The 22,038-nt window shown below is 41.1% G+C and overlaps 1 protein-coding gene across 1 annotated transcript; it reads left to right on the top strand.

The window, feature by feature from the left end:
* Positions 1-509: 509 nt before the first annotated feature.
* ilf2 (interleukin enhancer binding factor 2) lies at positions 510-21,200 on the top strand. The gene is made up of 15 exons (XM_038724454.1): positions 510-669; positions 1,158-1,217; positions 1,574-1,616; positions 1,772-1,876; positions 2,016-2,093; positions 3,408-3,510; positions 7,894-7,959; positions 8,805-8,921; positions 9,586-9,664; positions 9,781-9,868; positions 10,397-10,458; positions 10,565-10,679; positions 10,925-11,015; positions 19,068-19,231; positions 21,003-21,200. The coding sequence occupies exons 1-14, from the start codon at positions 665-667 to the stop codon at positions 19,217-19,219; spliced, it is 1,164 nt and encodes a 387-aa protein (XP_038580382.1). The 5' UTR covers positions 510-664; the 3' UTR covers positions 19,220-19,231; positions 21,003-21,200.
* The last annotated feature ends 838 nt before the right edge of the window (positions 21,201-22,038 follow it).

Genomic DNA, 22,038 nt, shown 5'->3' with positions numbered 1-22,038 from the left:
GAGCACCTTATTGAGGTTGATAGCTGAGTGATATGATGTTACACACTCCAGTACAGTAGGTGGCGGGATGCACTTAAAAGTTGTTTGCAATCCGCCATTAACTAAGAAGAAAAGCTCAAAGGAGAAGAAGAAGACCAGGAAGAAGGACTAAAGAAGTGCATATACAGATGGGTCAAGAGACCCATAAAAGAATGAGATTTGGCTTGTATGTTCCTCATGTTCAAATCTCTCAGTGTAGAAGAATGACTGACGGGATTTCAATATTCACTGCAGAATTAGTTGCATTATTGTGGGCAATGTGGTGGGTGGAGGAAGGGGGCTTGGACAAGGTTATATTAAGTACAGATTCCTTATCTGCTTTGATGACATTGGGTGGCGGTATTTTCCATCAGAACACTGCTAAGTGACGGGTACATCAAAAGGAGAGATATACGGAATTAATAAACTACCTTAAATCCACAGGTCTATATCGCAAGATATAGCTCTTAGGTAACAAAGCTTTAATGGCGATACTATACCGGTGGGAGGCAGCAATGCACTAAAACAGTGCCGAGACTGCCGGAAAAAAAGAAGAAGAAGACCAGAAAGCAGCACCAGTCGCAATCGGAGCCGGTGAACAGTTCTCCTAGGATTTTCGCATTAAATAATCAAAACGACGTACGCAATGAGGTAATTAGAATTAACATTATAAACGATTTTGCTTACAGTCTATGCAAGTAATGTGTTGATTGTAGCCGCTAGCTCCTGTGTTGAAACCTAGCGCGTTAGCGGCGGGCGTGCATTGTTTGAGCGCTTGCTACAGCTACTGGCTAACATTATAACAAGATAACATTAGCCAGTTCCTTTAGCGTTGTTCATTATGCCAAGCGTATCGTTGCCGTGGGGTGTGCTAATGGTATGGTTTATGAGCTGAGGAGGATTTTGTACATTTACACAGGTTCATGTTTCAACAATCCAGGTGGCTAGCGTTAGCTGACATATAACACGTTAGCATAAGATCAATTAGGTGAAGAAATAAATGACTAGCGTTACGATGCGTTAGAGACGTGTTCGCAGTGGGATTAGAAGTGGCTTTAGTCTTCACGGCACCTTTACTCGTTAGCTTTAACGAGAAAATGTATGTGAGCTCTTTGATATATCACTGTGTTTGTGTCCAGAGGGGACCGCGGCAGGGGCCGGGGAGGCCGCTTCGGGTCCCGTGGAGGACTAGTCCAGGGGTGAGTAAGCCACCGAGCTGCTATTCGCTTATTTTCTTTAACGCTTTTAAGGCATCACGAGTTTAAAACGGCGTAGACCTCCAAAGAAACCAGGGTCTAATTAAAGAACAAGCTTTTTAATTAGTCAAGCATTTGCATGTGGTACTAAAATCCATATGAAAAAACAATTAAGTAACTATTAAGTATAAAATGCTGGGGGGGGGGTTCTCCTCCTTATTTTATTACTTCCTTATGTTGTTGATTTATGTTTTGATTTATTTTCAGCAACTCAATGTTAGAAGTACTGCCAGCATTAGTGACATTGTGTCATTATTTCAAAACTATGAACTCTTGCTGTTTTCATCATTCCTGTTTAGGTACCGTCCATTTGTCCCACACATCCCATTTGATTTTTATGTGGTGAGTAAAAATAACTGTGTGTGACCTGTTTTCAGGAGACCACATTCCCTTAATAAAACTACCATGGTAGTCTACTAGTGTGAGTAGGCTAGTAAAGCAGAGCAATTACGGGACAGCAGTATTGTGTATACTGATGACGACTGTTGTTTTATCAGTGTGAGATGGCCTTCCCCAGAGTGAAACCTGCACCTGATGAGGCAGCTTTCAGCGAGTGTCTGCTGAGTAGAAACCACGACCTGAGCCCCACGCCTGCAGAGCAGGTTGGTCCACAGACCTACATTGATTGATTGATTGATCAAGAACACCCTGTCACCAATTTTTGTTTTGTTCTCTTCAAGCAGTTTTTTATTCATGTTCACTGTCAGAAACCCCTGTTCATTGGTCTCTTCCTGCATTTAGTCCTCCATCTTGTCCCTGGTCACAAAGATCAACAATGTCATCGACAACCTGATTGTTGCACCTGGCAACTTTGAAGTGGTGAGTCACTGCACATTCATCTAACACCCTACATGACTCTGTGTAGGGTTGGGTGGAAATATACGGAAAAAAGACGAGTTCTCAGTCTTTTAGGCGACTTTATAAAACATACTGCTGATGGAGAAAATGGAGCAGACCGGGGGGGACAGACAGAGAGAGGCGGGGCAAGCCGGGGTGTTTACCTGAGGTGTAGGTAGAATAGAATTCCGAGGCAGGTGGAAAGCATAATACGGATGACAATATGGAAAACAATAATACGAATGTTTGTGGTCATTAAAACCTGCTTTCACAATTCAGTTCAATTTTATTTATATAGCGCCAAATCACAAAAGTTATCTCAGCGCTTTTCATAAAAGAGCAGATCTAGACCGTACTCTGTGATGTTATTTACAGAAGCCCAACAGTTCCCACCAAGAGCAGCACTAGGCGACAGAGGCAAGGAAAAACTTCCTTTTAAGAGGGGGGGGGGGAGAGGGAGAGGGAGAGAGACACACACACCGAGGTACAGACAGTAAAGGTGATGTTGCTATAGACTAAATGAAAAATGGTACAGATATTTATAGTAGTGTTATTGATAACAATTGTAATGTTAATGATTATAATAACAATAGGACTAGTAACAATAGTCGTTGCAGCAGAGGGTGTCGTGCAGGAACACGGGGGCAGCAGGTGACCCGCAGCCACAGATCCAGACTCCACAGCTCTAGAGCCAGAAACACCCCCCGGCAGTCTAGGCCTATAGCAGCATAACTAAGGGATGATTCAGGACTGGTCACAGAGTGGTATAATGTGAAAATTTGAGATTTTCTTTGCTGGGGGGGGCCGGGGCTTCACAATCACGACGGCTCAGTAATGTCCAATGGGTCGTGACGATGGCATTGTCCATCAGCCCAACACTACTGTGATGAGCACGTTATTGGAGTTCAGATCACTGTGTGCAATGTACCATGTCAGTACACATTGTACTTGTACTGATGTATGTGACAAATAAGATTGGATCAACCATTTTGCCAGAACATCTCAACCTCCCAGTTTAACAATGTATCAATGTGAACTGAAACAATATCAGGAATGTTTAAATATGTAGAAAACTATATAGCATTATTTGAAAAAAATATTGAATGTGACAAACAAAAAAAACAATTTTGGGTAAAATCATAGGTCAGTGTAAATATTTGCAGACTAGGATTTTTCATTTCTAGTTGGCCACGTCTGTGAATTCTTCAAAATCAGTAATGTGAAGCCTGTGGACAATGAACTACGCAGTATTAGTACATTGCTTGTTAATGATGTTGTACCTGTGTCTCTTCATAGCAAATTGAAGAAGTGCGTCAGGTGGGCTCTTACAAGAAGGGCACCATGACAACAGGACACAATGTTGCTGACCTGGTTGTAATCCTGAAGATCCTCCCTACACGTGAGTAATCAGTAGAAAGTAATGTCATCTGCTTAAATTGAAGATGCTGTCAATGTAATAAACCAAACTGTAGCTGTTTAAAAGAAAGTTTCCAAATCCGTCTATGGTCATTCTAGGACTGAACGATTAATTGTTTCAATTCAATTTTATTTATATAGCGCCAAATCACAACAACAGTTATCTCAAAGCGCTTTTCATAAAAGAGCAGGTCTAGACCGTACTCTGTGATGCTATTTACAGAAGCCCAATAGTTCCCACCAAGAGTAGCACTAGGCGACAGAGGCAAGGAAAAACTTCCTTTTAAGAGGGAGAGGGAGAGAGAGAGAGACACACACACACAGAGGTGTGTAAATCTGCACGTTTTTACGCATTTAATATTCTTCTATATTCTATAAATCCAGACATTTGCAATGAATGCTTTCCATGGTGAAATGTCAGGAAGGTATAAAAAATAGATACCCCAGCTGATACCATACCTGAGTTTCAGTACCAAAATTATACTTTTGTTCAGTGCCTTTGCGAAATACAGTAAGACCCTTTCTCCATTTAAAAAAAAAAAAAACGTACAAATTTGCCTAAATAAAAAATATAAAACTGGTAAAATTAGGATTTCAGTTGGCGATCATCTCATGAAGCTAGACGAAACATCTGACCTAGAGGTGGGGATCGCTACTTGATACCTTTTTATGGTATCGACCGAAACAGCCCAGCATCAAGTAGAATCAAAACGTCTCCAGCTAAACCAGTACTTCAGTCGATACTTTTTGTAACCAGATTGTGGCAAATAATGACACATTGAATGGTTTTGCTTGCAGCCAACACGCAAAAATCACACCAAAAGAAAGTGAAGAGCACGCCTTTTTTTCCTTATGTTTCTGCACCATAAACTGTATAAAATAGGCTTGCATGCGCAAACAAGAAAAAAAACTAGAACTGCTAGCAGTTGTAAGCGGGGTCCAAGCCTCCCGGCGCGAGCCGGCCCGGGCTCCCCACCGTCGTGCTGCATAAGGTCCCCACGTTTGGTGTTGATGGGCCGTTCCAAACAGAGGCAAAACGTCCTGCCTTTGAAAATGCCATAGGAATGAATGGGATTTGGTGAGAGATTTCAGCCACCTGTTGGCCGAACTGCACCAAAATTGTCATGTGTGATCAGGGCCCCATAGGGAACAATTGCCTCAAATTTGGTATCAATCGGAGTTGTGGTTGTGGAGATCTAAAATGCATGGAAGTCAATGGGATTTTTTTGAATAGCGCCAACTAGGGGCTAACAGTACCAAATTTTGCACAGCCCCTCAGGGGGGCATGCCACATAAGGTCCTCAAGGTTTGTGTTGATCAGCCTTTCCATGCCTGAGATATGTTATACTTGCTGTTTTTAGCGTTTTCGCAAATATTTGTTGTGTTGTAATTGGGACATTTTTTGTCGGATCAAAATTCACCCTACAAACTTTCGTCAGCTTGGTCCAGAGATGGTCTGTGCAAAGTTTTGTGCTGATCGGAGTTATAGATATAAAATGCATGTAAATAAATAGGATATTTTAACGTCTTTTATGTGCAATAACAGCGCCAACTATGGGCATATTTGGGTTAACTTAAGTGCCTGTAGTAAAGGGACCATGTTGAACAATTTTGCTCTGGTTTCATGTCAATGTGAGTTGTGGTTACAGAGGAACAATATTTTCAAATTAAATTGCGCCACCTATTGGCACCAAATTTTGCACAGGCCCTCAGTGGGTTGTTCCACATTAATGCTCCAAATTTGGTGTTGATCGGCCATTCCAAAGCGAAGATATGACATCATTTCCTATTTTTAGCGTTTTTCGCAAACATTTGTTAGTCTATAATTGCGAAATTTGTTGTCGGATCAAAATTTCCTCTACAAACTTTAGTCTAGGTGTAAATGGGAGTGGCCTATACCACGAGATTCAGCTCGAGGTATGGATATAGCTGTAGACTTCAAATGGGGACAAACATCAAGGCCCCGGTTCATATGTCTGAGCAATCAATAACCCCGACAGACTGCTTTAAATTCCTTAACACCTTCATCAGTAACAATCTGAAAAGGAATATAAACAGCAATCAAATCATCAAAAAGACCCAGCAAAGACTGAACAGCTCAGACAGTCTCAACAAGAACAGACTGGAGCAGATTGTCACTAAAACCTCCAGTGTGATTGTGACCTCCCTCTAGTCAACTCATTGTACATAAAGTGCACCTTCAACTGGGCAGCTAAAATAACCAAGGACCTCTCCCATCCAGCCCATCACCTCTTCCAGCGTCTCCATTCTGGAAGGCGTTGTATGCCTAACCAAACCAACTAATTTGAAAACCAGCTCTTTCCTACATCAGCCAGAACATTTAAAACCCCCACTAGACCCCCCCACAAAAGACCTCATACTGACCTGAATGCACTAGACATGGACTGTACTCACTTGCACTAGTACATCAATCATTTAGCTGAACAGTACATTTGATACCACATATATTCATTATAAATTATATTCTCACTTCTAAGTGTTTTCTTTGTGTTGTTTTTAAATGGTTTATTGTGTCTGTGTCAGGATTTTTCTGGCTTCTTTCTATGCTGGAACTGAGCTACCATCCTAAAACAATTACCACCAAACATGTTGCATGACAGACAGACAGATACTGTCTGTGTAGCTTCATGAGGCTTATTTTAACTTTAAAGTTTATGCATCTGCCTCAAGCTTCCTTAGCCCCTTAAAAAAATAAAAACAGCTTCCTATTTTGCAGTAAATAATTCCTTGCTACAGCAATTGAGTTTGAAGAAAACTCACAAGCTTAACAGCACATTAAACAACAATAATAAAGTATGTCTTCTAAAACACAACATCATCAGGGAGTTAAGGCTTTCCTGCAGAACCTTTTAAAATGGATTTGGTCAACCTGCTTGAGGGAACACATTAAAGCTGCTATTCAATTCAATTTTATTTATATAGCGCCAAATCACAACAACAGTTATCTCACAGCGCTTTTCATAAAAGAGCAGGTCTAGACCGTACTCTGCTATGACTGACAGGATATTGGCATGTAGACGTCTTCAGGGCGGAACTCACACATTTGAATAATGGGACAGATTTGACCATGTTCATGACCATTTACATACTACTTTACTTTTCATAGCGAAACTTCAATGCCATGGACACACCATTTGATCAATCAAAAAAACCCCTTCAATTTAACATCCCAAGGATCTTAATATCGCGCTGCCTACATTTAAAGTCTAACAAGTTAAAGCTCTATAAGGAGTTTGTTAAAGTACGGAGAGTGTAAACGGGATAGAATTTTGTTAATAATTCAAAATAGCCGGCTTCCTCTTGGGTTTAGGGTATGGCTCCAAGAGACTTATATTTAAGTCTAGAGATGATACGTTGGTTTCTTACGTTGGTCTCTAACATTTCGTACAGCTATGTAAAACGTACGGCAAGGGCTGCTTTGAAATTTTGTAGGGGGCACTATTGAGACAATTTTCCAAAACCACGCCCAAGTCTCGTGAGGGTTCGACTATCCTTAGCCATGTGACAGCTTAAAAGGCTTTAGGGGGCGCTATAGAGCCAATGTGCAACCCTCAAAATGACATCAAATCGAAACATTACCAGTTCAAGACTGGCTGCAAAGTTTCGTGGCTCTTCGAGCATCCCAAAGGCCTCAAATAACTTGAATAACTAGCACAAAATGGCTGACTTCCTGTTGAGCCAAATCTCAGTAAAAAAGCAGAAATGTGGGCTTTGTAAAAAGAGTGATAATCCCACCAAATATCATGAAGATCAAAGAACCTGTCCAAAACATAGCGTTTGTTTAGGGGCCAGGCCCAATCACTACAGAACACTGCAATTTTCACCAGGTCTGACGCATGTGCAAATTTTCATCAGGGTTCAATTATCCTTAGACAATGAAAAATGCATTTCCGAGGAGGAAGAAGAATAAAAATCAGAGGAACCAACGGTGTGTTGGTGTCTAATAATAGGCTACCAATCAACTACTATAGCTTAAACAGGTGGCATTTATGCAAGGTACTCTGTTGGTATTGGTATCACTTTAAGGGTACAGGTTTTGATACTGGTTTACAATACCCAACCCTAATCTGACCAGACATTTGATTCCAGCTTTCAGACGCACTGCACATGTATTTAGGTTTTTTACAGTACCCCCACTGCCTTGAGTCGTTGTGAATGGCTGCACCTTTTCTTTGTGAATTGTGCCTATTTATTACATTAAATGTCCCTGTGGATCAGTCCAACGTCGGGCTGACAGAACAATAAATGTCTGTCTGTTCATTTTACAGTAAGGAGCACTTCTTTCAGAGCCTTTTTATAATTGAATTTGTGAACTGTTGGATGAGGACTTTCTTTCCTTCTACAGTGGAGGCAGTTGCTGCTCTAGGCAACAAAGTAGTGGAGACCCTTCGCACGCAGGACCCTACTGAAGGTAACACTAAGGGACTGTTGTTCACTGCCTCAAGAAAAACTGATAAATAGATCTGCGCTATAAGGAATCTAATACCCACTGTGACCAGTGTATCTAGCAGATGTTTAATGAGGTTCAGCTGGACCATCAGCAGTAAAGAATTGAGTTTTATTGATGCAGCAATTTTGATTAATTAGTTTCATTTAATTCAGGATTTAAACAATGTACTCGTTCTAATTCAGTGATCTATACTGAACACAATTATAAAGGCAACACTTTAATTTTTGCCCCCATTCATCATGAGCTGAACTCAAAGATTTAAGATTTTCTCTATGTACACAAAAGGCCTATTTCACCCCTAAAAATAACCCCTGACTCTATGTGAAGGAGATGTGTTGAGGCAAATGGTGGTCACACCAGATACTGACTGGTTTCCTGACCCCCTCAATACAGTGAAACTGCACATTTTCAAGTGGCCTTTTATTGTGGCCAGCCTAAGGCACACCTGTGCAATCCCCATGCTGTCTGATCAGCATCTTGATATGCCACACCTGTGAGGTGGATGGATTGTCTCGGCAAAGGAGAAGTGCTCACTAACACAGATTTTGACAGATTTGGGAACAATATTTGAGAGAAATAGGGTTTTGTGTACATAGAGAAAGTCTTAGATCTTTGAGTATAGCCCATGATGAATGGGGGCAAAAACAAAAGTGTTTGGTTTATAATTGTAAATTAGTTGTGGGGTGTCTTGTGCTTTGTAATTCTCAAGGTTTTAGAGATCAATAATTGATGTGGCCCCCAATCAAATGATAATGTAACATTGCTAAAGTAATGCTTTTGACTGTGCCTCTGTCTGCTGGTTTCAGTGCTGTCCATGCTGACCAATGAGACAGGCTTTGAGATCAGTTCAGCTGATGCTACCGTCAAGATCCTCATCACCACCGTCCCTCCCAACCTGCGCAAGCTGGACCCTGAGCTGCACTGTATGAGCTTACATGTGTCAAGACACACACACCTTTGTTGCGTTCGTCCCCCCATTTACTGTCATCTGTCCCCACTGTCCGGGATACAGTTTGTTCTATTTAAATGGTGAAACAAACTTTCTTTGTATGGGTAGTTGAATCCACCAGTTCTAATGGTTATATTTCATGTGTTAGTGGCCTATAAGGGGCCAAGTACTGAAGGCACTAGTGCATTAGTGATTTAAAAAATAGTTATTCAGTTTGTGAGGATGGGGCCCTTTTTACATAAATTAAGTTTTTGAACTGTCACAACTAAATTTGGTGCACATGTTGACTAGAATATTCAGACTCTGGAGAAATAAATACAAAACTGTGGTCACACCAAATATTGATTTGATTTAGATTTTTCTTCTGTTTATTCACTTCGCATTTTGTTAATTGATAAATATAACTTATGAACATGTATACTTTTGAAAGAAGTCTGTCTTTTTCCACACTTGCCTACATCTTGTGGACAGTACCATGTCAAAATTTGGGATGTTTACAATACATGCATTAATGTCTCATTAACATTCCACTGCATTCATTCGACGTGTTTTATTAGACTGTGAAAACAAAATACACCAGTTCCCTGATTCAAATCCAGAAGGAGATGCTTGGAAAACCAATTTTTTTGTTTCTTCAGTGGACATCAAGGTGCTGCAGAGTGCCCTCGCTGCCATCCGCCACGCCCGCTGGTTTGAGGAGAACGCCTCTCAGTCAATGTGAGAAAGCCTCCTTGAACTCCTTGTAGCCCACTGGTTTCTATTAACAGAGCTGATTGGTACAGAAGACGCCCACCTAAACATTTGTTGGATGATTTCATGTGTATAACCTTCAGGGTGAAAGTGCTCATCCGCTTGCTGAAGGACCTGAGGCTGCGCTTCCCTGGTTTTGAACCCCTCACTCCCTGGATCCTGGACCTGCTGGTAAGACCACAATTCTGCCACTTCACATTGCCCGAGTCCCGACTGGACCAGACAACACAGCCAGATTAAAAAACAAATCTGTGACTGCAGCCCTGACATGGTAAATGGGTAAGGATTAGGGTTGGGCGGACAACAATGTTGGCTAAAGGGAATGGTTAAGTCCATCTGCACTTTTTCTGCAATTGTTGTAATTTTAATTGCCAATTTGAGGGTCTGCCTCTGAAGAACGAGTGACACAGACGACTCATTCAGCAGCGGGGGAAAACTAGCCAGAACGTTTTCACTTCTAACTCTGTGAATTGAGGGTTTATTTCCACCAAACGGAAGAAAAGGAGGAGAAGGAAAAGAGATTTAAGAAAAGTTGCTTTCTTGACATTGCACACCCATCTGCTGGATACACTAGCATCAGCAGTTGTTGGCTTGGAAAATTTGAACATATCGCCCAACCCTGGTAGGTATTGTGTATAGGTATATGTACACCACCAGTGCTGAGGTCATAATGGTGAGGCTGGTGTCTGTTGTGTTCAGGGCCACTCTGCAGTGATGAACAACCCGTCTAGGCAGCCGCTGTCCCTGAATGTTGCTTACAGGTTGGTGCTCACTCACCTCATTCATTCCCTTCACTGTTCATTCGGATACAGTCACTGTAGGTGAGTCAGTGTCTCTAAGCTTTTATTGGACTTGTGTCTTTTGAAGGCGCTGCCTACAGATGCTGGCTGCTGGACTCTTTCTGCCCGGCTCTGTGGGCATCACCGATCCCTGTGAGAGTGGAAACTTCAGAGTGCACACAGTCATGACTCTGGAACAGCAGGTGGGTCTGGTCCAGTCTCTTTACTGCAGGCGATAAAATCTGTACTCCTCGTTACTGCTGTTGTGTGGAATTGGGGGCGTCCAACTTCTGTTTATAATGATGTAGCAGGCAGTAGCACACGTCCTCAAACTCAGCATGGATCACAGCAGCTGTTTGAGGGCTTCAGTTCTGAGTTTATTTTCTAAATCAAAGTGTTGCATGAACCTGCTGACAGTGTGATAATAACAGTTTGTGTGTTTGTGCAGGACATGGTGTGTTTCACAGCTCAGACACTGGTGAGGGTGCTCTCACACGGAGGTTACAGGAAGATCCTTGGCCTCGAGGGAGATGCCAGCTGTAAGATCATCTCATTCTTCAATCTGAAGAGTATAGACAGGTTTTCATATACAGCGGGGGGTTAGAAAACTCATCGCTATGATCTCATGATCAGTGTTGGCCAGTAACACGGTACTCCGTTTCTAGTAGCGTAAGGGATTACTATATCCAGAAAAGTAATATTACAGGTACTAATCCAAGTAACGCTGCGATACTGCGTCATGTGACCTTTGGATTAGCTCAAGAACAGTGCATAGAGCTTCATGGAATGGGCTTCCATGGCCGAGCAGCTGCATCCAAGCCTTATATCACCAAGTGCAATGCAGAGCTCTGTCTGGTAATCCGATGGACAAGACTGGGTTTGGCGGTTGCCAGGAGAACAGTACTTGCCTCACTGCATTGTGTAAAGTTTGGTGGAAGGGGGATTATGGTGTTGTGTTGGGCCAGGGTTTTTTCATGACACCAAAGAAAGTTTCAAAACATCCAAAAAGAGGATCCATATGAGGATTTGAAAGTGGTGGCTCAGCCTGAGGGAGTGAGGGAGAGGTGTGAGAGTATTGTCTCTCCGCTCCTCTCTGGAGGAGTACTATCTAGCTGCAGAACAGGAGGCTGCAGTTTCAGGACCGCAATCCTAGGACCGGAACTGCATTTCTAGGACACTTGTTTACTTTGATACTGCCAGCTAGCTGGCTGGCTTACTCTTGACAGCACCCCGAAGCCAATTACCTTTACCACAACCATCAGAGTATGTGCCTAAACTTAAGTTATTGATTATATGCACGTTGACCAGGAATACGCAGCCATTTTTGAAATAAAATACCCTGTGCAGACCCACGATCGTATATCCAACCATAAACACAGTTAAAACAGACAAAAAAAGAAACAATTTAACTACATAGCCTACTTAATCTTAGTAGAAGCACAAAAAGCAAGCACTCATCTCCAAATCAACAAAATCTAAACGTGTCAGCAAAATCAGGCAGGCAAAATGCTCTTATTCTGAAATGCTTCCTGTGGGATCTGCAGATGACTGAACGAAAGCGGGTCACAGAGCTGTGAAGAAGGTCGTAGAAGCACAAAATGGATACATTAAAAACAAATCATTGACATGGGAAGGCTGCACGCTCCGCTGCTGAAACAGTTCGGCTTCCAGCGGAAGTTGAGGACTGAACTAAACCACGGCTCATAGGCCGCCTGTGCAAGTCCGGGCTGATATATAGCAGCCTAAGTCCGTCCCTCTGAATTCCCTTGATGCAAGGCGGTGAAGGGAGTTTTGTTGAAATTTGTTAATAAGTGTCCCATTTGTTTGAAATACAAAAGTTACCACTTTGTTTTTTTTTTAAAGGTGTCTGCTTAAAATACAGTGTTTTTTAGTGGTAATTGTCATTCCTGTGGTGGTTTATTGAAACCAGGAGTGAAGGGACTGTTTCATTTGAAAAGAATGGCTGCACTGAGTGTGTCTTACGATGGTTGTTAACTGCATGCAATTTTCTTGTGTGGTCGTGTCTACGAGTAAGTGACAACATTCACGGCCCTGTATCGGGGCCCCTACCCAGCCAGGGCCCTGGGTCTGCCTATGGGAATCGCTGTCATTGAGGATACCTTGGCAAATTCTGCAGCATCACCACCAGTGGCTCTAAAACAAGACTGACTTAAGATAGACTGTTCTGAGAGGAATAGTTATTGAGATCGTTACTATATTCACCTTTGTGTGCATATACGCACACAGCCATAACATTCTGACCACTGACTGGTGAAGTGAATAACACTGATTATCTCGCTACCATGACCCAGTCGTCCAGTTTGGCCCTTGTTGAAGTCAAATCCTTATGCATGCCCATTTGTCCTGCTTCTGACACATCAACTTTGTGGACACTATGTTCACTTGCTATCTAATATATCCCACCCACTTACAGGTGTGCGATAATCAGTGTTATTCACTTCACCTGTCAGTGGTCAGAATGTTATGACTGATCTGTGTGTGTGTGTGTGTGTGTGTGTGTGTTACAGAGTCTCACACAGAATCAGGACAACTGTCAAACTGATCAACAAAGAGTTAATGAGTCTCTGGCCGCTTTCTTACAGAGATCTCGCAGTAATCCAGCAAACCATGTGTGCTTTCACATAGCGATCTGGCTTTCTGGGGTAATGCTGGCACAGTTCATAAAACAGCATTGAACACACTAGCATTTCTTCCTTGCCACTATAAACAAAAAACATGCATACACCTTTTCCTATACACAAACTGCTATTTCTAAAAGAAGAATGTGCGCATGTCAGGCAGACATCAGACCTGGCGGGGACACAGCCTTATAAGTCTGACGAAAAGACAGCAAATGCATCTTGACTTTCTTACATTAGTGTCATTAAGTGCCCCATATATTTTAATTTTGTAAAACTTGGCGATCAGCCAAAGGTCTGCAGAACTTGTGTCTCTGTATATCAAACTGTAAAGAGTTTCTGATTGCTTTAAGTCTTTTTCAAGTACTTGCCCATATGTGCATTGCACTGTAATCATTGCTTCTCCCCGCTACTGGCTGTGAAATGATCCCTTTTAAGCTAAACTGGAATGAAGGACACTCAAAAGCCCCTTTTCCACTGCATAGTACCGACTCTACTCGCCTTTTGTTTGGTTTTCCTTTGTGGAATAGTTGTACCTGCCCCCAGGTACTTTTTTTCATATCACCTCTGTCGAGGTTCCAAGCGGGCTGAGGCGATACAAAAACGTGAAAACACGGCAGACTGCTGATTGGTCTTGTTCCAAGTGTTGCTGTAAAAATACTTGAAAGTACAAGAATACATTTTACACAAATATAAAACTAGGGTAATCTTTTAAGAATCTTATATGGATATAATATTTATCCAAGACATTAATCAACTTGATTATGTAAGTTATGTCAGCTGAGAAGTTTGTACAAACAGTACTTTAGCTTTGTTAGTATGTCAAGTATGAAAATTTTAAAAGGTTCTTTTGTAAATCAAACCACAAGGAAGCGTGAAAAATACCTAGAAATATGTTCAATATATTCCCTTCCCAATCCCAAAACATTTACGGTTGTAAAATAAGGATCTTTAAACGGGTTTGACCAAGGTTCACATTTTTTGTGAAATTGCAGTATAGTGCAGTCTGTATTGTTTTATTGTGGCTGAACTGATTTAAATTGGTTTTTTTAGCTGCTGTTTGGCTCATTTATTATGATTGTTGCTTTTATGATAATGCTTTTACTTTTGAACTTGAAATTCATGCTAGATTATGTTGTTTGTTGTGGACTGAAATGGTTTTGTGGTAGATTGTTTTCTAGTGGTTTGCTGCAGAGTTGCATTGGCTGTATGTCTACATGACTGTTGCCTAGCAAAACACATTTGTATGATTATTTCCTGTCACACTGGGAGAAACACATGGCTTTTGTCAGTCATAGGATAAGTATTCACCTTTTTACCAACAGTTTATTTTTAGCTGAGAGACCTACCCATCAGGGACATATTCAATCATATTGGGATGGATTTATGTGGCATCTTATTCTACTTTTCTTTATATTAAAATGCTCCTGATGCAGCTGAAGCTCACATCCATGTAGTGATTATTATCAACTGCTTAACAACACTGGCTAACACTACTAGATAAGGAAGAGATTGTCATTGATTGTATTATAATCACAGTATTACATGTTCATAGTTGTCATAGGTGGTCTGTTCTATCCATGTCGGATCAAATTCTGGGTTTCAATTTATCCACCTCAGCTGTCTGAGCTGTATAGCAGATAAATGGCTAGTAGATTCCACAAATCTACTAGCGGGGCGGCTGTGGTTCAGGAGGTAGAACGGGTTGGCCGTTAATCGGAAGGTCGGCGGCTCCCCCTGGTTGCGTGTCGAAGTGTCCTTGGGCAAGATACTGAACCCCGAATTGCCCCTGGCGGCTGTTCCACCAGTGTATGGATGAGTGTGAATGTTAGTTTCTGTTTCAGCACTTAGGCTCAGTGTATGAATGTATCTAACTGGTGAATGCAGATGTAGTGTAAAAGCGCTTTGAGTGGTCGAAAAGACTAGAAAGGCGCTATACAAGTACGGAGCATTTACATTTACAAAGATGGGCATTGATGTGGGAAGTACTGGTGCTGAGGAGGCTGCAACACGCCTTAAAATCAGGCTCATCAGGAGTGAACATTGGCCTTCAGAGGAAGTTTGAAGGAAGCGAGAGTTACTGGCAAAAGAAATTGTGGATGTCGCTGTTGCCCTGGAGGAACACATGATTATGTACAACCTCAAAAATGCTGCTAATACCTTTGCAATAGCATAGACTATCCCAAATAAGTATACAATTGCTTATACAAAAACTTTTCATGAACATCAATAGCAGAATTGCTGGGCAAGATACTGAACCCTGAATTGCCCCTGCCGGCTGTTCCGCCAGTGTATGTGAATGTTAGTTTCTGTTGGAGCACTTAGGCTTTGAGTGGTCGAAAAGACTAGAAGGGCGCTATACAAATACGGAGCCAAGTCAATGGCAGCTATCACGGTTTCTGTTGGTCTGCTTTGAACTTGTTTATACACTAAAACTACATCACACTCAATCTCACAAACCAAACATACCGCCATGCCCACATACACATCACATGGTTAAACACTCAGCACAAGGCCTATTCTAATAAGACAAGGGCCTGTAAAACTCGCATTAAAAATTAATACGATGTCAAAATGTTATGAACAAGGTTGTATTACGTTTTGTTCAGTTAATATGAAATCTACCAGAAACTTTGTTAGCGTTGGACCTTGTCTTTTATTAGGCTGTAAAAACTCAATTACTTGTGGGGTTTACCTATTTAAATATTACGTTTGGGTTTTTTTACATTTATTTGTTAATAGAGTATAGCTATAACTTTAAAAATATAACTAATATTTGGAATTTAATTGACTAGCCTATAGGCCATGAAATGCTACATTGTTGCATTATACAGTGGGTACGGAAAGTATTCAGACCCCTTTAAATTTTTCACTCTTTGTTTCATTGCAGCCATTTTCCAAAAATCAAAAAAGTTCATTTTATTTCTCAGTAATGTACACTCAGCACCCCATCTTGACAGAAAAAAACAGAAATGGAGAAATTTTTGCAAATTTATTAAAAAAGAAAAACTGAAATATCACATGGTCATAAGTATTCAGACCCTTTGCCGTGACACTCATATTTAACTCAGGTGCTGTCTATTTCTTCTGATCATCCTTGAGATGGTTCTACACCTTCATTTGAGTCCAGCTGTGTTTGATTATACTGATTGGACTTGATTAGGAAAGCCACACACCTGTCTATATATAAGACCTTACAGCTCACAGTGCATGTCAGAGCAAATGAGAATCATGAGGTCAAAGGAACTGCCTGAAGAGCTCAGAGACAGAATTGTGGCAAGGCACAGATCTGGCCAAGGTTACAAAAAAATTTCTGCTGCACTTAAGGTTCCTAAGAGCACAGTGGCCTCCATAATCCTCAAATGGAAGACGTTTGGGACGACCAGAACCCTTCCTAGAGCTGGCCGTCCGGCCAAACTGAGCTATCGGGGGAGAAGAGCCTTGGTGAGAGAGGTAAAGAAGAACCCAAAGGTCACTGTGGCTGAGCTCCAGAGATGCAGTCGGGAGATGGGAGAAAGTTGTAGTAAGTCAACCATCACTGCAGCAATCCACCAGTCGGGGCTTTATGGCAGAGTGGCCCGACGGAAGCCTCTCCTCAGTGCAAGACACATGAAAGCCCGCACGGAGTTTGCTAAAAAACACCTGAAGGACTCCAAGATGGTGATAAATAAGATCCTCTGGTCTGATGAGACCAAGATAGAACTTTTTGGCCTTAATTCTAAGCGGTATGTGTGGAGAAAACCAGGCACTGCTCATCACCTGTCCAATACAGTCTCAACAGTGAAGCATGGTGGTGGCAGCATCATGCTGTGGGGGTGTTTTTCAGCTGCAGGGACAGGACGACTGGTTGCAATCGAGGGAAAGATGAATGTGGCCAAGTACAGGGATATCCTGGACGAAAACCTTTTCCAGAGTGCTCTGGACCTCAGACTGGGCCGAAGGTTTACCTTCCAACAAGACAATGACCCTAAGCACACCGCTAAAATAACGAAGGAGTGGCTTCACAACAACTCCGTGGCTGTTCTTGAATGGCCCAGCCAGAGCCCTGACTTAAACCCAATTGAGCATCTCTGGAGAGACCTGAAAATGGCTGTCCACCAACATTTACCATCCAACCTGACAGAACTGGAGAGGATCTGCAAGGAGGAATGGCAGAGGATACCCAAATCCAGATGTGAAAAACTTGTTGCATCTTTCCCAAAACGACTCATGGCTGTATTAGATCAAAAGGGTGCTTCTGCTAAATACTGAGCAAAGGGTCTGAATACTTATGACCATGTGATATTTCAGTTTTTCTTTTTTAATAAATTTGCAAAAATTTCTCCATTTCTGTTTTTTCTGTCAAGATGGGGTGCTGAGTGTACATTACTGAGAAATAAAATGAACTTTTTTGATTTTGAGAAAATGGCTGCAATGAAACGAAGAGTGAAAAATTTAAAGGGGTCTGAATACTTTCCGTACCCACTGTAGATATCAGAGACAACTTGAAGTTCAAGTCTCCCATCCTTAATTTGTTAACTGGGATAATATGTGTTCCCCATATTTGATGCTGCCATAAATGTTTTGTATTCAAATGTTAACCATTTTAAAAAGACAGTGAGAGGCACTTTAACTGGCAGAGGGGGGTGGCGCTGCAAATTAAAACATGAGAACAAATCAAAAGCATCAGAACAGCATCAAACTTTACTAAACAACTGTAGCTGGAAATGGCAAAGGAAGCCATGTCCACATAAAAAACACACAAAGCAACAAAATTAATATTATTCAACATATAGCTGAACTTTTTACAAAAAATATCCATATTTAATCACAAATATTTTCACAAGTAATTGTGATTTAATTACATATTTTCCCAGTTTGTCTACAGCTGAACATTAAATGGTCGTCTTCTTGGTATAGAATCATGGGTTATAGCTTTATGAGTATTAACAATAATCTGTGTAGAGTGGGAAATTACGTTTATCATTTTATAATAGTGTGCTGGTTTCTCTTAGTGTAGCATCTCGATGGAAAATGAAGAACTTCACTGAGGGGCTTAAGATTTTTAATTTGCTGTCTTGTACTTCAACAACATTGTAATTGCTAAACAAAAATGTGCAGACAGAAGGCAACATAATGTTATAACTCCTTTAGGATTACATTGATGATCAAAATACTCCAAATCATTATGCAGAAATAAACTTTTAAAATACATTGTTGCCAATAAAATAACCAAATAAAAGCAATAGTCTATAACAAATAGCCTACAGTTAATAATGAAAACTGAATAAGCATAAAACAGCTAGGCCTAATGCAACCATTGTCACATTGTGGGGAAGTTAAAGCACTATATCTTCTTCAGTGGAATTTTATAGGACAAAATAACAGTGAATCCGAACAATAAGCACAACACAGGTTATGCGCAGTAGGCTACTTCAGAGTTCCCAGTCGCCACAGGAATAAAATCATTTAACACAGGCTGTACAAAACATGACTAGAATTCACTCAAAGTTAAAATAAAGTTATACTGACAATGACACCATTGTCCCAGCCGCCCGCTCACAGAGCCCTCTGGTCTGACAGTCACACAGATCCCTGCAGCAACAGGAAGTTTTTCATACCGCTTATCTGTCTTTACATTCTGAGGAATGGTGAAACGCTGCTGGTGTGTGCGCGCATTGAACATTACGTTGCGGCAGTTGTGTGTGGCGTCGCTATGACGAGCTACATTGTGGGCTATTATCTCTGGGTACTATCTGCAATGGAAAATGGAGCACGGCCAAACCGAGTGCTGAAGTAACCTTCTGTCCAATACTTTGTTCCCTTGAAAACATTCAGATCACCACAGAAAAATGTAGGTTTTTAAACAGTTTAGGAATAGATGAATATATAGATCTGCAGCAGCCTCAGACCTGTCCTGTGTATTTGTTGACATCCAGTTGCTTTTATATTTTGACCTGTGTGCTGTTGTAGACCTGGCAACAGAGATGTCTACATGGGATGGCGTGATCGTCACTCCATCAGAGAAGGCCTATGAGAAACCTCCAGAGAGGAAGGAGGAGGAAGACGAAGCTTTGGAGGAGGGAGGAGATGGAGAGGATGAGAGCATGGAGACCCAGGACTGACGCAGAGTTCAGGTTGGAGCATCTTCACGTTACCTCACGTTACCACAAACCTAGAAGTTTGGCAATTGACATATGTTACACAAGTTCCATCAGTATAAGCATCAGTTTGAGCTTTCTCTGTGAAAATGCATTTGTCATAAACCCATAAACACATCTAACTTGTTTTTAGAGTGGTCAGTTACAAACCCACAGAGGATAAACCAGTTTGTTGATGGTTTCTCCATTAAAAGCTACACAAAATGAACATTCATGTGTAATTCCTAAAACATTTGTCCACTTACCTCAGTGGTATTTAATCACGCAAATACTTTTCTACCACAATATACAGGTGCTGGTCATATAATTAGAATATCATCAAAAAGTTGATTTATTTCAGTAATTCCATTCAAAAAGTGAAACTTGTATAATGTATACATTCATTCCACACAGACTGATATATTTCAAGTGTTCATTCCTTTTAATTGTGATGATTATAAGTGACAACTAATGAAAACCCCAAAATCAGTATCTCAGAAAATTAGAATATTGTGAAAAGGTTCAATATTGAAGACACCTGGTGCCACACTCTAATCAGCTAATTAACTCAAAACACCTGCAAAGGCCTTTAAATGGTCTCTCAGTCTAGTTCTGTAGGCTACACAATCATGGGGAAGACTACTGACTTGACAGCTGTCCAAAAGACGACCATTGACACCTTTGCACAAGGAGGGCAAGACACAAAAGGTCATTGCTAAAGAGGCTGGCTGTTCACAGAGCTCTGTGTCCAAGCACATTAATAGAGAGGCGAAGGGAAGGAAAAGACGTGGTAGAAAAAAGTGTACAAGCAATAGAGATAACCGCACCCTGGAGAGGATTGTGAAACAAAACCCATTCAAAGATGTGGGTGAGATTCACAAAGAGTGGACTGCAGCTGGAGTCAGTGCTTCAAGAACCACCACGCACAGACGTATGCAAGACATGGCTTTCAGCTGTCGCATTCCTTGTGTCAAGCCACTCTTGAACAAGACACAGCGTCAGAAGCATCTCGCCTGGGCTAAAGACAAAAAGGACTGGACTGCTGCTGAGTGGTCCACAGTTATGTTCTCTGACCAGGAAGTTTTAGAGCACTTCATGCTTCCTGCTGCTGACCAACTTTATGGAGATGCAGATTTCATTTTCCAACAGGACTTGGCACCTGCACACAGTGCCAAAGCTACCAGTACCTGGTTTAAGGAACATGGTATCCCTGTTCTTAATTGGCCAGCAAACTGGCCTGACCTTAACGCTATAGAAAATCTATGGGGTATTGTGAAGAGGAAGATGCGATACGCCAGACCCAACAATGCAGAAGAGCTGAAGGCCACTGTCAGAGCAACCTGGGCTCTCATAACACCTGAGCAGTGCCACAGACTGATCGACTCCACGCCACGCAGCATTGCTGCAGTAATTCAGGCAAAAGGAGCCCCAACTAAGTATTGAGTGCTGTACATGCTCATACTTTTCATGTTCATATTTTTCAGTTGGCCAACATTTCTAAAAATCCTTTTTTTTTGTATTGGTCTTAAGTAATATTCTAATTTTCGGAGATACTGAATTTGGGATTTTCATTGTCAGTTTTAATCATCACAATTAAATGAAATATTTGAAATATATTAGTCTGTGTGGAATGAATGAATGAATATAATATCCAAGTTTCACTCTTTGAATGGAATTACTGAAAGAAATCAACTTTTTGATGACATTCTAATTATGACGAGCACCTGTAGTTTGTCATTAACACTCTTGTTCTGCTCTCTTTCCACAGTGCATGTTGGGAAACGTATCTTTCAGCTGGATTCCATGGTGTTCCGATGTTGGAGCAGCAGGAAAAATGGTCCGTTTGACGGCCACTGTTCTCATTTGTCAGTTTTTATTGTTCTGTTTTTACTTTCCCTTTGTTTGGTTTTTACTCCCTCTTTGTAACAATAACATCCCCAATTAAACCTTTTTTTTTTTATTTTTATTTAGCTTGAGTCTTGTTTGTGCAAAAAGAAAAGCAGATCAAACAGTCCGTCTACACACATGCACTTTATTGCAGGCAGCGAGTACATTTTCACTGATGGCGAGTAACATATTTGGGTCAAGATCCCCAAATTGCAACGTTTCATACAGCAGCTTGCAAAAGTTTTCATACCCCTTGAACTTTTCCACGTTTATTCATGTTATAACCCCAAACGTAAATGTATTTTATTGGGACTTCATGTGATACACCAACACAAAGTAGCGCATAATTGTAATGCGGAAGGAAAAGGATACATGGTTTTAAAACATTCACAAATAAAAATCTGAAGTGTGGCGTGCAGAAGTATTCTGCTCCGTTTACGCCGGTAGAGACATCCCCCAAAAGACGTTATTCGCTGCAAAAGTATTGACTCAGGGAGGCTGAATACTTTTGCACGCCACTTCAGATTTTTATTTGTGAAAATTTTTGAAAACTATGTATCATTTTCCTTCCACTTCACAATTATGTGCCACTTTGTGTTGGTCTATCACATTAAATCCCAATAAAATACATTTACATTTATGGTTGTAATGTGAAAAAATGTGGAAAAGTTAAAGCCACTGTAGATGTGTACTGATGAAAAGTTGATGATACGGGTGACAGGAATGGTTCTACTAAAGGTTAAGAAAATGTGTGTGTTCTGGATTTGTGAATTCTTAACTTGTCATGGAGTCTGAACAGTTGTTGGAAGTCTCTTGATGGGCCACTTTACTCATGTTACAGATGTAAGGCACCACTCTGGCACCTCCGTTGTCACTAAATCTGTAAATACATTTGTAATATTTAATGTTCTGTTATC

This window comes from Micropterus salmoides, unplaced genomic scaffold (genome assembly GCF_014851395.1).
Source record: "Micropterus salmoides isolate LMB-PRFRI ecotype aquatic unplaced genomic scaffold, ASM1485139v1 Ms_hic_scaffold_17, whole genome shotgun sequence".
In the NCBI taxonomy this organism is placed as follows: Eukaryota; Metazoa; Chordata; class Actinopteri; order Centrarchiformes; family Centrarchidae; genus Micropterus; species Micropterus salmoides.
This window is presented reverse-complemented; position numbering and strand designations above follow the sequence as displayed.

Excerpts from the sequence above, each read along its gene's own strand:
- ilf2 (XM_038724454.1), top strand. Across the intron at positions 8,922-9,585 it reads GCTGGACCCTGAGCTGCACT|TGGACATCAAGGTGCTGCAG; the intron begins GTATGAGCTTAC and ends TTGTTTCTTCAG. Across the intron at positions 9,869-10,396 it reads CCTGGATCCTGGACCTGCTG|GGCCACTCTGCAGTGATGAA; the intron begins GTAAGACCACAA and ends TGTTGTGTTCAG.